General features: G+C 36.9%; 1 protein-coding gene across 1 annotated transcript in view; it reads left to right on the top strand.

Annotated features, from left to right (window-relative positions):
• LOC144444629 (POU domain, class 2, transcription factor 1-like) overlaps positions 1-15,054 on the top strand; it is a 66,660-nt gene extending 51,606 nt beyond the window's left edge. The window contains exons 7-10 of the mRNA XM_078134123.1: positions 2,864-2,965; positions 11,970-12,209; positions 12,713-13,126; positions 13,166-15,054. Of these exons, the coding sequence (XP_077990249.1) occupies positions 2,864-2,965; positions 11,970-12,209; positions 12,713-13,126; positions 13,166-13,366 (957 nt within the window). The 3' untranslated portion in view covers positions 13,367-15,054. The remainder of the gene's footprint in view (positions 1-2,863; positions 2,966-11,969; positions 12,210-12,712; positions 13,127-13,165) is intronic.
• The last annotated feature ends 377 nt before the right edge of the window (positions 15,055-15,431 follow it).

Below are 15,431 nucleotides of genomic sequence, written 5' to 3'. Positions count from 1 at the left end.
GATAATATAGAATATATCAAAGTTAACAGATAATAGAGAATATATCAAAGTTAACAACAGATAATAGAGAATATATCAAAGTTAACAGATAATAGAGAATATATCAAAGTTAACAGATAATAGAGAATATATCAAAGTTAACAGATAATAGAGAATATATCAAAGTTAACAACAGATAATAGAGAATATATCAAAGTTAACAGATAATAGAGAATATATCAAAGTTAACAGATAATATAGAATATATCAAAGTTAACAGATAATGGAGAATATATCAAAGTTAACAACAGATAATAGAGAATATATCAAAGTTAACAGATAATAGAGAATATATCAAAGTTAACAGATAATAGAGAATATATCAAAGTTAACAGATAATATAGAATATATCAAAGTTAACAGATAATATAGAATATATCAAAGTTAACAGATAGTAGAGAATATATCAAAGTTAACAAAAGATAGAGAATATATCAAAGTTAACAAAAGATAGTAGAGAATATATCAAAGTTAACAGATAATATAGAATATATCAAAGTTAACAATAGATAGTAGAGAATATATCAAAGTTAACAGATAGTAGAGAATATATCAAAGTAAACAACAGATAGTAGAGAATATATCAAAGTTAACATATAATAGAGAATATATCAAAGTTAACAAAAGATAGTAGAGAATATATCAAAGTTAACAATATATAGTAGAGAATATATCAAAGTTAACATAATAGAGAATATATCAAAGTTAACAGATAGTAGAGAATATATCAAAGTAAACAAAAGATAGTAGAGAATATATCAAAGTTAACAGATAATAGAGAATATATCAAAGTTAACAGATAATAGAGAATATATCAAAGTTAACAAAAGATAGAGAATATATCAAAGTTAACAGATAATAGAGAATATATCAAAGTTAACAAAAGATAGAGAATATATCAAAGTTAACAAAAGATAATAGAGAATATATCAAAGTTAACAATAGATAGTAGAGAATATATCAAAGTTAACAGATAATAGAGAATATATCAAAGTTAACAACAGATAGAGAATATATCAAAGTTAACAATAGATAGAGAATATATCAAAGTTAACAGATAATAGAGAATATATCAAAGTTAACAGATAATAGAGAATATATTAAAGCTAACAAAAGATAGTAGAGAATATATCAAAGTTAACAATAGATAGTAGAGAATATATCAAAGTTAACAGATAATAGAGAATATATCAAAGTTAACAACAGATAATAGAGAATATATCAAAATAAAGAACAGATAGTAGAGAATATATCAAAGTTAACAATAGATAGTAGAGAATATATCAAAGTTAAGAGATAATAGAGAATATATCAAAGTTAACAACAGATAATAGAGAATATATCAAAATAAAGAACAGATAGTATGTATGTGATTCAAAATATGTATGCAAATATGCCTAAGAACAGGACAACACCCATAGCAACAGCTAAATACAGTTGTGCTACAATGCCATTGGTGCTAGTAACAAGACAACACCCACAGCAACAGCTAAATACAGTTGTGCTACAATGCCATTGGTGCTAGTTTTGTTTTGTCTTTTGGCACAAAGATGCAATAGTTGTCCTTGAAAATGACTGCTGTATAATTATGTGTATGATGGTAATAATTATAATAATAGTACATAATAATAATAATTATAATAATAATAATAATAAACTTTATTTAAACTCGATAGCCTCATAGGTAACAGCCTTTTTTCATGAGGGTCGAGAACAAAAAGAACAATAAAAATACATGGTAATCTAAATGAGCCTAAGAAGTGGCTTATGCCAGACCACAACACGTACATCATACATGTATTCAACCTGTTAATAGACACTTTGTTAATAGTGAAGAAGATTATAGCTTGGATGTGCTTACTAATTTGAATCAGTACAAAACCTTATTGTGTTTTTTTTTACTAATGTTATCCACCACAATGTAGTTAACGTGTAGAATAGTATAGGAAGCTCAATAATTCTTTTCTGAGTGCTAACACAGTGTCAGAGTGATGTTAACAACCAGTGTGCCCTCTAAGCCAGTTTGACGTGCCACTGACGCACACAATTTCTAGTGACCCACCAAAAGTTGGTGTTCCCCTATCTCTTTTTATCATTTTGACTCACAACAACAAAATTTGGCTATCATTAGAGGGCACACTGTTAACAACAGACTGTCACTAAGACCTTACTGGCATGTGTTAACATCTGGAATGGTTAATGCATGTACCAGGCCAGCCCTGTGTGCATTTCAGGCTTACACCAGGGTAGCACATCTGAAAGGCATCAGGCCAGCTCAGTGCTAACACCAAGCTGGCAAACACCTCACCAGTATGTGTTAGCAACTGGAAGTTAATGCCTGCACCAGTCCTTTGTTAACACCAGCCTAGCTCAGTGCTAACACCAAGCTGGCAGTAACACCTCACCAGTATGTGTTAGCAACTGGAAGAGTTATTGCCTGCACCAGTCCTATGTTAACACCAGCCTAGTATTACACCAGTATGTGTTATTAACTAGAATGGGTAATGACTGCACCAGTCATATATTAACATTTGGCTAGTTCAGTGCAAACACCAGTCTGGTATTAACATCTCACTGACATGTTGGAATGTGTTACGCCTGCACCAATCCTATATTGACGTCTGGCCAGCCCATTGCTAATACCTGGCAGGTATTAACTCCTCACCAGTATTTATTAACAACTAGAATGGTTAATGCCTGCACCAGCCTAGAGTTATATCAGGCTTGTAGCTCAGGAAGGGATTGTTGAGCTGTGTAGTGTACTGTAGTTTTGTAGCTAGCCTGGCATTAAATCTGCCTGCATGTCCTCCATTCCCCCTTGTAGATGGCTGGCAATGCACAACCCCAGTTCTTTGTGCCACAACAACAGGCACAACAACCACAGCAAGGAATTTTACAACAAGCGCAAACAGGCATGGTTCAACAGGTATGTAAGAGGAGGAGTAGAAAGGAGATGTGTATATTACGTCAGTGTTTTTAATAAGGGAGCCCCATTAATTGAATAGGGAATGTAGCAAAACATTAAAGTGTCTGTTTTAGGGGCGACATCGAAATCAAAAGCATCGTAATTACGCGTCGTAACGAGTAAAGACGAGTAGCTACTAGTAGTTACGATGTACTACGGTGAATATTCATAAGTCTCAACGCATATTCATGTATTTAGGTTGTAGACAATAAAAAGTAAACACCTATTGTCCGTTATTCATGAGCCCAAACTACGACCATTTACGGCGTAGTCTTCATCGTGAAAAAAATAACGAAACAAAAAGATTTTCTTTCCTGTGCGCAAATCAGTTTCACGCTTACTTTTTTCAATGTTATTCATTCGATGCCTTCTATGGCATTCGTACAGTCAGCTAGTCAACTAAGTGTTTCAGATATATTCTGATGTTTACCTAATATGTCTTGCCTAAAAATACCTTGAAGAAGAATTTTTATTCGAAACGTCGGATTTTACATCTATTTATTCGGACTGCCTCACAAGTTCCTTATGCACTTCTCGGCTGGTCAACAAACATGTCGACCATTTTCGTCTGGCTGGTGAACGGTGCATTGATCATGTTAGATTCTAGTCGCAGGATTCGTCAGTCGAATTCGAACATTGTCCACAAAAACAAATTAAAAACTAAAGCTTGTCTCGCATTAATATATCGTTTGATTTGATTGATTTAGAAGTCACCTAAAAACGTTTTGTTTCTTCAAAATTTTGAGGAAAAACGTCATTTATATAACAAAATTTCGGGCTACGAATAACTGAATACGTTCATCACTTGCGTCTCTATGTTTACATATCTACCGACATCATGCATCACGCCACGTGTTGCCGAACATTGCGAGTTCTCAACTCAACCCCATCATTTAGGAATGTTACTGTACTGAGAAACATAAAAAATTAGTTGTTTTTTTAGAATATATATAAAACAAATCCCGTTATTCGAAGATATAAAAGTCATAACTGCACTTCCGCAACCCGGAAATTCAACAGCATTTCTTGGCCCTACCATGGCCGCCAAGCGTGAGCTTGTAAGTTGTACTGTTAGTTTGTCGGCCGTGCAAAAAAACAAAAAAGAAAGTCTAACCGCGATTGATGCTTTGAGAGTCACACAATTGTACGATAATCTTCCTCAAAGATTTACTGTTAACCCAGGACTGTTACAATATTACGTCCATGCGTCCATCACAATAAATTTCGAATACATACCGTCCTGTTCGTGAAAAGATTTACTGAATATTGAAACTTTGATTTCGTGCGTATCTTATTGTTTTTTTTATGAATATCGCCCATGAACTTGCACTCATAAAAACATGTGCAGTACTAATTTCATCAGCACATTACTGGCTGAGTACGTGGTTTTCTTTGACGATCGAAAATTATGACAAACTACGATCAACTACGATAGAAGACGATGTCATCATTGGAAACACGGAAGGTGAGAATCACTATCTATTGTGCGTTGGCTATAAAAAAATTACGCGTATCTACGCTCAAAGACGACGTCTTTAAGGGAAACAAAGAAATGTGAACTGATTATCTATTGTCAGTTATTCATGAACTTGAACACCTCATTATCTCCTGTTTCGCGTAGTACATCGTAGCTACTAGTAGCTACTCGTCTTTACTCGTTACGACGCGTGATATGATCCCCCATACCCAACCAATCCTTTATTGTTGTAGGCATGTTCCATGTCCAACAAGCACACACAACATATCTAAGTCTGTTTGTTTTAGGTTCACAAATGTTGTTGCGTGATCACAGTAGTGATAATTCCTTAAAACCCAATTATAGCGGGGACTATGTCATTCTCAATGACTTGTTGATTTGTTGGTCGATCTTGGCATGCATGCCGTTCATCATAGCAGATACTCAACCATATACTACGTCATTTTTCCAAAACATATGTTACATAGTCAAATTATCCTAAATTTTATTAAATGCCAAACCGTGTTAACAGTAATTTTGTGTTTCAAGTTTGGGCATTTGTGTGATTCGTGTGATGCATACACATGTGCAAGGAGCTTGAGATATGATCATACCAAAATCAATCCACATGTGATGAGGCCTTAGCATGATCATACCGAAATCAATCCACTTGTGATGAGGCCTTAGCATGATCATACCGAAATCAATCCGCATGTGATGAGGCCTTAGCATACGTCAAGATTTACGACCAATTTCTTGCAACTAGAAACGTTCAGCCCAAGCAAGGCATTACACTTATTGTAGACATTACCTCATTTACTTGTACCTGCAACTCACATTTTTTAAAACGTCCGACATAGCTTTACGTTTTAGGATTACCTAATTCAAAATTGTAGACATGTTAGCTGTTTAGACATGAGGAGATTCATCGTACCCAAATATAAACAACACTGCACGCCACTACATAGGTAACGACATGTGATCTTGTCAACGAAAGTTAACAAAGTAGGTACGTGATCAGAGCCGGTCGTTCAATCACAGTGGCAACTTTTAAAGGGCCTTCACGATAATTGATTTGAATAGACTATGTGGATAGGACGTTGCCAAAATCCACCTACGCGAAGGTTCTAAGTTAGGCCATGTTGGAGTAGAACGTGAAACTAATACGAATGTAAATCCGGAAATTACTGATGAGATGTCACATGTTTGACGTGACCTCTAAATTTGGACTAAATTGTCGTAGATAGCGAGGTATTGCGAACGTTTATTTCGGCACTAGCAACAAGTTGATCGTTTGACTGATGTTGATTTAATCCTTCTATTAACGTGAAAATCAAAAGTTCGATCGCCTGAAATAATTATTCAGCAATAGTTTTGTAATTCCAAACAGATTTATAGATGTTTTCATGTGATAGTTGAAACATGCATGTGAAAGTCGTGGCTGCCGTCAACGTGTTCATCACTGTCGTGGTGCGACAGTCAAAATCAATGTTTATAAATTACAGAAACGTGCAAATAAAAACGAGTAGACAGAAACAACTTGAAGACTAAAAAGCATGAGAACTGGTAAATAGAATTATCAGTTGAAACTATGTTTTGCAGAGACAATAAAATGTTTTACAATTTGAATTGCAATTTGAGTTTGTTGTGTTTATCGATGTCATGGTATATGATATAAACGTACATGTAGGACAGGTTGTTCATTTTCCCATTTCACATTAAGACATTTCGTTTTGAGGGGGGAGGTTAAACTAAAATGAAGAAATTACGTTTCTTGTGTGTCAGTTTGAAAATAGCCCTTTAGATTCATGATGGGATGTAGTACCAGGTTCTCACTATATATGTTGGATTCATGATGGGGAGGGAGTACTAATTTAATTCATTTTTAGCACAACTGAACTGATAAGGTTCAGTAGTGCAATAGGCATTGCTGTGTGTGTGTGTGTGTGTGTGTGTGTGTGTGTGTGTGTGTGTGTGTGTGTGCGTGTGCGTGCATGCGTGCGTGCGTGCGTGTGTGTGTGTGTGTGTGTGTATAAACAAATTAAAGTAAAAAAACCCAGGACTGATTGCCATGATATTTGGTGGGTCCATTACCTTGGGTGTGTAGTTGGGAATTTTTTCAAATCAAAATGATCTTACCATCGGTGTGTGATTGGGTAAAGAAATGTGATTTTTGGTTAAAAAACTTAAACTCCAAAACTGCTAAGCAGATTGATCTGAAATTTGGTTGAAATGTCATAGTGGTGTGTAGATTAAGAATTGTTCATGACATGATGAGCCCATCAGTGATATGCAAATTAGTGCTAAAAATGTGTCTTTTTGGTCAAATTTTTGTCTTTAATTCCAAAACTACTGAGCAGATTTGGCTGAAATTTGGTTGGAATGTTCTTCAGGGTGTTTACATTAAGAATTGTTCATGACATGATGATCCCATCAGTGATATGCAAATGTGTCTTTTTTGTCTAAAATATATGGTTCCAAAACTACTGAGCAGATTGGACTGAAATTGAACCCTTAAGATGCCATAGACTTTCAATGCAAATGACCCCCTAGGCCAAGGACTTTTTAGGTTGCACACAGTCGTACACAATGTTTTGATAGTGATCAATTTTCACCAAAACAGGTGGGACATGGTCTCATCTACAAGTATATCAATAATTATGAAATATTGAATTTTAATTTACATGAATGTATGGTCAGTAACTTGACCACGGAATTAGGGAAAATTGGTATAAAACACATTTTTGGTCAAAAAAGCATGTGAAATTTAGTTTTTTGATAAATACAAGGGTTACAATTGGAAATTAACTAAAATTGATAGACAGATAGTATGGGTTTTGAGTAAAATATTTATCATAAAATCAACAAGTGCTGTCCTTCGATGTTTACAGTAAATACAAACAAATTTGCATATATCATATATACAAATACTGCATACATATAAGTCTACAGATAGCAGTATAATGATATCTCGCATAGACGATTATATCTGTTAACAAAAATCTGATGAAAGACAACGATGTAGATTCTGCCATAACGTCTTCATGTAAACCAACCTTGGAGTAATCGTACAGCATTGGCATCTGTGGTTTGTCATCGGCAGGATCCATATTCATAGTGGCCACCATTGACAATGTCAGCCATTGACAACGTCAGTCCAAAAGTCGAAGTCATCGGGAGGGTTTTCGATACGTTCTAGCAGGACAAAATTTACTTCCTCAAACCCGTAAAATTCTTCTTCATCATCGCTATCACTTTCTAGAAAGTGTCGAGTGAAAAACTGTTTGTCTTCCGGGTTTACTTTGTTCAATATATTAGCATAATGTCGAAGGTCAACATCCATATTCATAGTGGCCGCCATATTACGCATTGCTAAGTAGGCGTTATTTGCATTTGGCGGCAAAAAGTGAGAGAAATCGAACACAAGACTGTTTCCCGCCTGAATTTATTTAATGTTTAATAAGATAACATCGTGTACATCATTACTTATTATGGGTATAAGAGCAGGACAACGATAACCCATTACAGCATCACTTTATTGACAGCATATGCAAATTACTCTGTTGTTGTTGATATTAACGACATGGCCTAGAATGTGGAAGTGCTACGTCGAGGATATCAAAGACGCGGTGTTACAAGGGTTAATGGGGATGGATCTGGGGATGTGTAGATGAAGCTGTATTCATAACGTGATGATCCCATCAGCAATATGTAAATTAGGTCTAAAAATCTCAATTTGGGTAAAAAACTTATCTTGACTCTGCATGGTGAATAGGTTGAAGCTTGGGGATGTTTCTTGAGGTATTATTCTGCAGTTATTGTTGAAAACATTTCAACACAATTGGCCCTAGCAACTATTACCTTGCCCTTAGCAACAATGAAATGATGATGCATATTACAAAGATAACAACAGGGATAGGTAGGTAAGTGACTTAAGATTCACAAAATGTATACAAATATCCCTAGCAACAAGACCATGTCCATAGAAACAGCCAAATACAGTTGGGCTACTATGCCATGGGTGCTATTTTTTACCTATTGTCAGGATATCCTTCATATACAGTTGTATCATCAATAGCATGATACTTGGATGTCTTCTAAGAACGGTGACAGAGCTCAAATCAGAGTTTACCTATCTAAGATGAATTGCGTGATACAGGGTTCATCTCAATCGCAATCAGAGCTTACCTATCTAAGACGCATTGCGCGATACAGGGTGCATGTCAATCGCAATCAGACTTTACCTATCTAAGACACATTGCGCGATACAGGGTGCATGTCAATCGAAATCAGACTTTACCTATCTAAGACGCATTGCGTGATACAGGGTGCATGTCAATCGAAATCAGACTTTACCTATCTAAGACGCATTGCGTGATACAGGGTGCATGTCAATCGTAATCAGACTTTACCTATCTAAGACGCATTGCGTGATACAGGGTGCATGTCAATCGAAATCAGACTTTACCTATCTAAGACGCATTGCGCGATACAGGGTGCATGTCAATCGCAATCAGACTTTACCTATCTAAGACGCATTGCGTGATACAGGGTTCATCTCAATCGCAATCAGACTTTACCTATCTAAGACGCATTGCGCGATACAGGGTGCATGTCAATCAAAATCAGACTTTACCTATCTAAGACACATTGCGTGATACAGGGTGCATGTCAATCGCAATCAGACTTTACCTATCTAAGACGCATTGCGCGATACAGGGTGCATGTCAATCGTAATCAGACTTTACCTATCTAAGATGCATTGCGCGATACAGGGTGCATGTCAATCGTAATCAGACTTTACCTATCTAAGACGCATTGCGCGATACAGGGTGCATGTCAATCGAAATCAGACTTTACCTATCTAAGACGCATTGCGCGATACAGGGTCCATGTCAATCGAAATCAGACTTTACCTATCTAAGACGCATTGCGCGATACAGGGTGCATGTCAATCGTAATCAGACTTTACCTATCTAAGACGCATTGCGTGATACAGGGTGCATGTCAATCGTAATCAGACTTTACCTATCTAAGACGCATTGCGTGATACAGGGTGCATGTCAATCGTAATCAGACTTTACCTATCTAAGATGCATTGCGCGATACAGGGTGCATTTCAATCGTAATCAGACTTTACCTATCTAAGACGCATTGCGTGATACAGGGTGCATGTCAATCGTAATCAGACTTTACCTATCTAAGACGCATTGCGCGATACAGGGTGCATGTCAATCGCAATCAGACTTTACCTATCTAAGACGCATTGCCTGATACAGGGTGCATGTCAATCGAAATCAGACTTTACCTATCTAAGACGCATTGCGTGATACAGGGTGCATGTCAATCGAAATCAGACTTTACCTATCTAAGATGCATTGCGCGATACAGGGTGCATGTCAATCGAAATCAGACTTTACCTATCTAAGACGCATTGCGCGATACAGGGTGCATGTCAATCGCAATCAGACTTTACCTATCTAAGACGCATTGCGTGATACAGGGTTCATCTCAATCGCAATCAGACTTTACCTATCTAAGACGCATTGCGCGATACAGGGTGCATGTCAATCGAAATCAGACTTAACCTATCTAAGACGCAATCCGTGATACAGGGTGCATGTCAATCGAAATCAGACTTTACCTATCTAAGACGCATTGCGTGATACAGGGTGCATGTCAATCGCAATCAGACTTTACCTATCTAAGACGCATTGCGCGATACAGGGTGCATGTCAATCGTAATCAGACTTTACCTATCTAAGACGCATTGCGCGATACAGGGTGCATGTCAATCGAAATCAGACTTTACCTATCTAAGACGCATTGCGCGATACAGGGTGCATGTCAATCGTAATCAGACTTTACCTATCTAAGACGCATTGCGCGATACAGGGTGCATGTCAATCGTAATCAGACTTTACCTATCTAAGACGCATTGCGTGATACAGGGTGCATGTCAATCGTAATCAGACTTTACCTATCTAAGACGCATTGCGTGATACAGGGTGCATGTCAATCGTAATCAGACTTTACCTATCTAAGACGCATTGCGCGATACAGGGTGCATGTCAATCGTAATCAGACTTTAATCTAAGACGCATTGCGTGATACAGGGTGCATGTCAATCGTAATCAGACTTTACCTATCTAAGACGCATTGCGCGATACAGGGTGCATGTCAATCGTAATCAGACTTTACCTATCTAAGACACATTGCGGGATACAGGGTGCATGTCAATCGTAATCAGACTTTACCTATCTAAGACGCATTGCGCGATACAGGGTGCATGTCAATCGTAATCAGACTTTACCTATCTAAGACGCATTGCGTGATACAGGGTGCATGTCAATCGTAATCAGACTTTACCTATCTAAGACACATTGCGGGATACAGGGTGCATGTCAATCGTAATCAGACTTTACCTATCTAAGACGCATTGCGCGATACAGGGTGCATGTCAATCGTAATCAGACTTTACCTATCTAAGACGCATTGCGTGATACAGGGTGCATGTCAATCGAAATCAGACTTTACCTATCTAAGACGCATTGCGTGATACAGGGTGCATGTCAATCGTAATCAGACTTTACCTATCTAAGGCACATTGCGCGATACAGGGTGCATGTCAATTGTAATCAGACTTTACCTATCTAAGACGCATTGCGTGATACAGGGTGCATGTCAATTGTAATCAGACTTTACCTATCTAAGACAGGGTGCATGTCAATCGTAATCAGACTTTACCTATCTAAGACACATTGCGCGATACAGGGTGCATGTCAATCGAAATCAGACTTTACCTATCTAAGACGCATTGCGTGATACAGGGTGCATGTCAATCGTAATCAGACTTTACCTATCTAAGACGCATTGCGTGATACAGGGTGCATGTCAATCGAAATCAGACTTTACCTATCTAAGACGCATTGCGTGATACAGGGTGCATGTCAATCGTAATCAGACTTTACCTATCTAAGATGCATTGCGCGATACAGGGTGCATGTCAATCGAAATCAGACTTTACCTATCTAAGACGCATTGCGCGATACAGGGTTCATCTCAATCGTAATCAGACTTTACCTATCTAAGACACATTGCGCGATACACGGTGCATGTCAATCGTAATCAGACTTTACCTATCTAAGACGCATTGCGCGATACAGGGTGCATGTCAATCGTAATCAGACTTTACCTATCTAAGACGCATTGCGCGATACAGGGTGCATGTCAATCACAATCAGACTTTACCTATCTAAGACACATTGCGTGATACAGGGTGCATACCAATCACAATATAGGCTTAGAATTAATCGCTACCCTTTGAATTAGTGATGAAAATCATAAACATTTACAAGAAGGATAAATACTATAATTTAATGTGTCAAATGCAGAAATATTTTGAATCTTATAATACTTAAATGTAACAGAACTTTAAATTGTCATCAACACTAAATAAAATACCTTGTTATTTTGTGTTGAGTGAATGTGTTTTTTCTCCTGTGACAGTTGCAAGGCCAACAAAATATCCTACAAGGTCAGACTGCAGTGAATTTAACACAGCAAGCAACAGCAGTAGCAGTATCTCCAGCTTCCACAGTTCCAACAGTGACAGCACAACAACAATTACAAATGCAACAAGCACAGAAAGCAGCTAACCAAGTAGGAGAAGAACCTACAGACCTTGAAGAACTTGAACAGTTTGCCAAAATGTTCAAACAGAGAAGAATAAAGTTGGGATTTACTCAGGTAAACACCATTAGTGTTCTTCCCAGGGCAACTATGAAATATTACTCAATTAAATGCATATATTAACATATTTGTGGAGGAATTGGAAATCTAAACTATCACGTTCAAGGTGTATCTTTACCATAGTAAAAAAGTCATACCATATACACACTTAAACCAATTTAAACAATTTCAAATTAGTGATTCATCACCTGGTCATGATTTTTAGCACAACTGAACTGAGGTTCAGTAGTGCTGTAGGCATCACCCCGGCGTGTGTGTGTGTGTGTGTGTGTGTGTGTGTGTGAACAACTTAAAGGCAAATACTTGTCAGTAATTCAGTCACTAATTATAATCATGTGAATTTGTAGATTGGCTGGTCTTTGTTGTCATGGTTACAGTAATAACAGTATATGAGTTACAATAATAAGGTAACAAACTAATATTTTTATCTTTGTTTACTGGGTGGTGTTGGACTAGCTATTGGTAAACTACATGGAAATTATTATATTTTTTTTTTACAGGGTGATGTTGGACTCGCTATGGGTAAATTGTATGGGAATGATTTTAGCCAGACGACTATATCAAGGTTTGAAGCACTCAATCTTAGCTTCAAGAACATGTGTAAACTAAAGCCATTGTTGCAGAAGTGGTTAGAGGATGCCGACTCATCTATGGCCAACCCATCTACAATAGGAAGTCCACATACTACTGCAGATGGAATGGGACGAAGGAGAAAGAAACGTACTAGTATTGAAACCAATGTGCGTGCAGCACTGGAAAAAAGTTTTATGACAAATCCTAAACCTACCTCAGAAGAAATCGCAATGTTGGCTGATCAGCTTCAGATGGATAAAGAGGTTATCAGGGTATGGTTTTGTAACCGCAGACAGAAAGAAAAACGAATCAACCCACCCTCACATGCTGCCTCAATGGCAGTAGTACAACAAGCACAACAAGCAGCTCAAGCAGCACAGGCAGCACAGGCTGCCAATAACATGTCAGCAGCTACAGCTATGGCTAATGCTGCTGCAGCTGTTGCAGCTAGTGCTGCTGTTTCTGTTGGCAACAGTCCAGTCAGTAGTATTTCCACCCCTCTTACCATCACCTCACAGCAACAGGCTATCACAACCATGGTACCGGCCATCACAGCAATCTCTGCTACACCTACCAAGTAAAAACTTTGAAAGCCTGCCTATTTTATATTAAACATTGAAATATTCCAGCATTGATGACATTAATATCATATCAAATAGTGGGAGTAAGACAAAACAAACTTTGATTTAGAATAGATTTAACATTGTATTTAGTAGCAAGTAATCTAAACGATATAGAGGGCATTCCATTCAAATGGCACATTTCATACTTCGTGCTCTGTTATGACATAGAACAGAACTCATGACTGATAATGAAACCTGCAAATTGACAAATAACAGTTGTAAGTTTCTTTGAAATCATGTTATAGCCATGTCTCTTCTATCATTTGACCAATTTTGATAATGCTTCCATACACTCTTCCATATAATAGACCTTGATTTTTGTCATCCAAGGTTGTCTTAGGGAGTCACTAGAAACGGTTAGTGTCGTTTCCCGCATCCCATTGATTATATTGTCTGGCAGGCTAATTGTTCATTCCCAGTTGATAAGTTCAATTTTAAACACAGTCAGACTTTGATATTCCTTTTTGCACAAAATTCTATTTGTAACATTCTAAATGGTTGCTTTGAACCATTGGATAAGACCTTGCTACTGCCAGGAAGCCATTGATATGCAAGTATTTGTTTGTTTGTCAGTAACGGATTACCCATTTAATACAATGATTCCACCTGTCTAAAGCACAATATCTCATACAGATACAGAGGCACAATAATTACAAACATTTGAACCCTGTCTTGTCCTGTGTCAATGACACAAGTGAAAGGATAGGGATACATTTAGATGATCACACTGTTTGGTGCAGTGTATTTTAAATTTAGGCTAACCAAAAAGTGTAGTAAGTGCTGTATTGTATTTCAACACAAGAAAGCCACATCACAATATATGATATGATACTTTTTACAGAAACAGCTATCTAACAGGTATGTAACAGGTTGTCATTATTGTAGTTGTATCAAGATAAAAGTCAAGGTCTATTCATAAAGAAAAGTGTTTTATTGAAATTTGACATTTTCTTCCATGATCTGCATTTATTATATGTATATATATGTTATAAAATGATCAGTTTTACTTTCAAGTCTCGTAAGATCTAACCCATACTTCTCTAGTTCATTGAAAGGTGAATGTCACTGTGACTAAATAGACCTGTACAGTACTGATACATTGAATGTCACTGTGACTAAATAGACCTGTACAGTACTGATACATTGAATGTCACTGTGACTAAATAGACCTGTACAGTACTGATACATTGAATGTCACTGTGACTAAATAGACCTGTACAGTACTGATACATTGAATGTCACTGTGACTAAATAGACCTGTACAGTACTGATACATTGAATGTTGTTCTGACTAAATAGACCTGTACAGTGCTGATACATTGAATGCAATTCTGACTATAAAATAGACCTGTACAGTGCTGATACACTCAATGTCATTGTGACTAAATAGACCTGTACAGTGCTGCTGCTACATACATTGGTGATCATGGGAAAACTATTATTTCTAAGTTGTAGTACTACACTTGGATTGTCATTTATACCATAAAGACACCATGACATATAATGGTCTTTGCAAGTCATCAAATACTTTACAGTGGTCTTTGCAAGTCACCACATTTCTTTACTCATGAATGAACTAGAGAGTGTGGTTTCCCCATACTGGCACATTATCAATAAAATTAATTGAGTAAATAATAGTTATTTGATTGTCACAAGATACAGAAATGATTTATTATATGCCTGTTGCAATCAAGTATTTGATATTTCTACTTCTTGTCTGAATGTACAAGTAGTAGTAGTAGTAATAGTAGTAGTAGTAGTAGTAGTAGTAGTAGTAGTAGTAGTAGTAGTAGTAGTAGTAGTAGCAGTGATGGTGTTGTCAGGTTGTTGTCCATGTGTAGTCTTGTCTCGTTCTTGGTAGTCATATCCTGATACAGTGATAGGTTATTACCATACTGGATCACACTAATAATGTAATAGTTCATGTCATTCTCTCTAAAATGATGTGACCAGGCTTTGGTATGGATTTTGGATTGTTAATTTATAAAACTATTTTATCATGATTTCCAACTTGAAAAATCAA

This window comes from Glandiceps talaboti, chromosome 13, assembly GCF_964340395.1.
Source record: "Glandiceps talaboti chromosome 13, keGlaTala1.1, whole genome shotgun sequence".
NCBI lineage: Eukaryota > Metazoa > Hemichordata > Enteropneusta > Spengelidae > Glandiceps > Glandiceps talaboti.
This window is presented reverse-complemented; position numbering and strand designations above follow the sequence as displayed.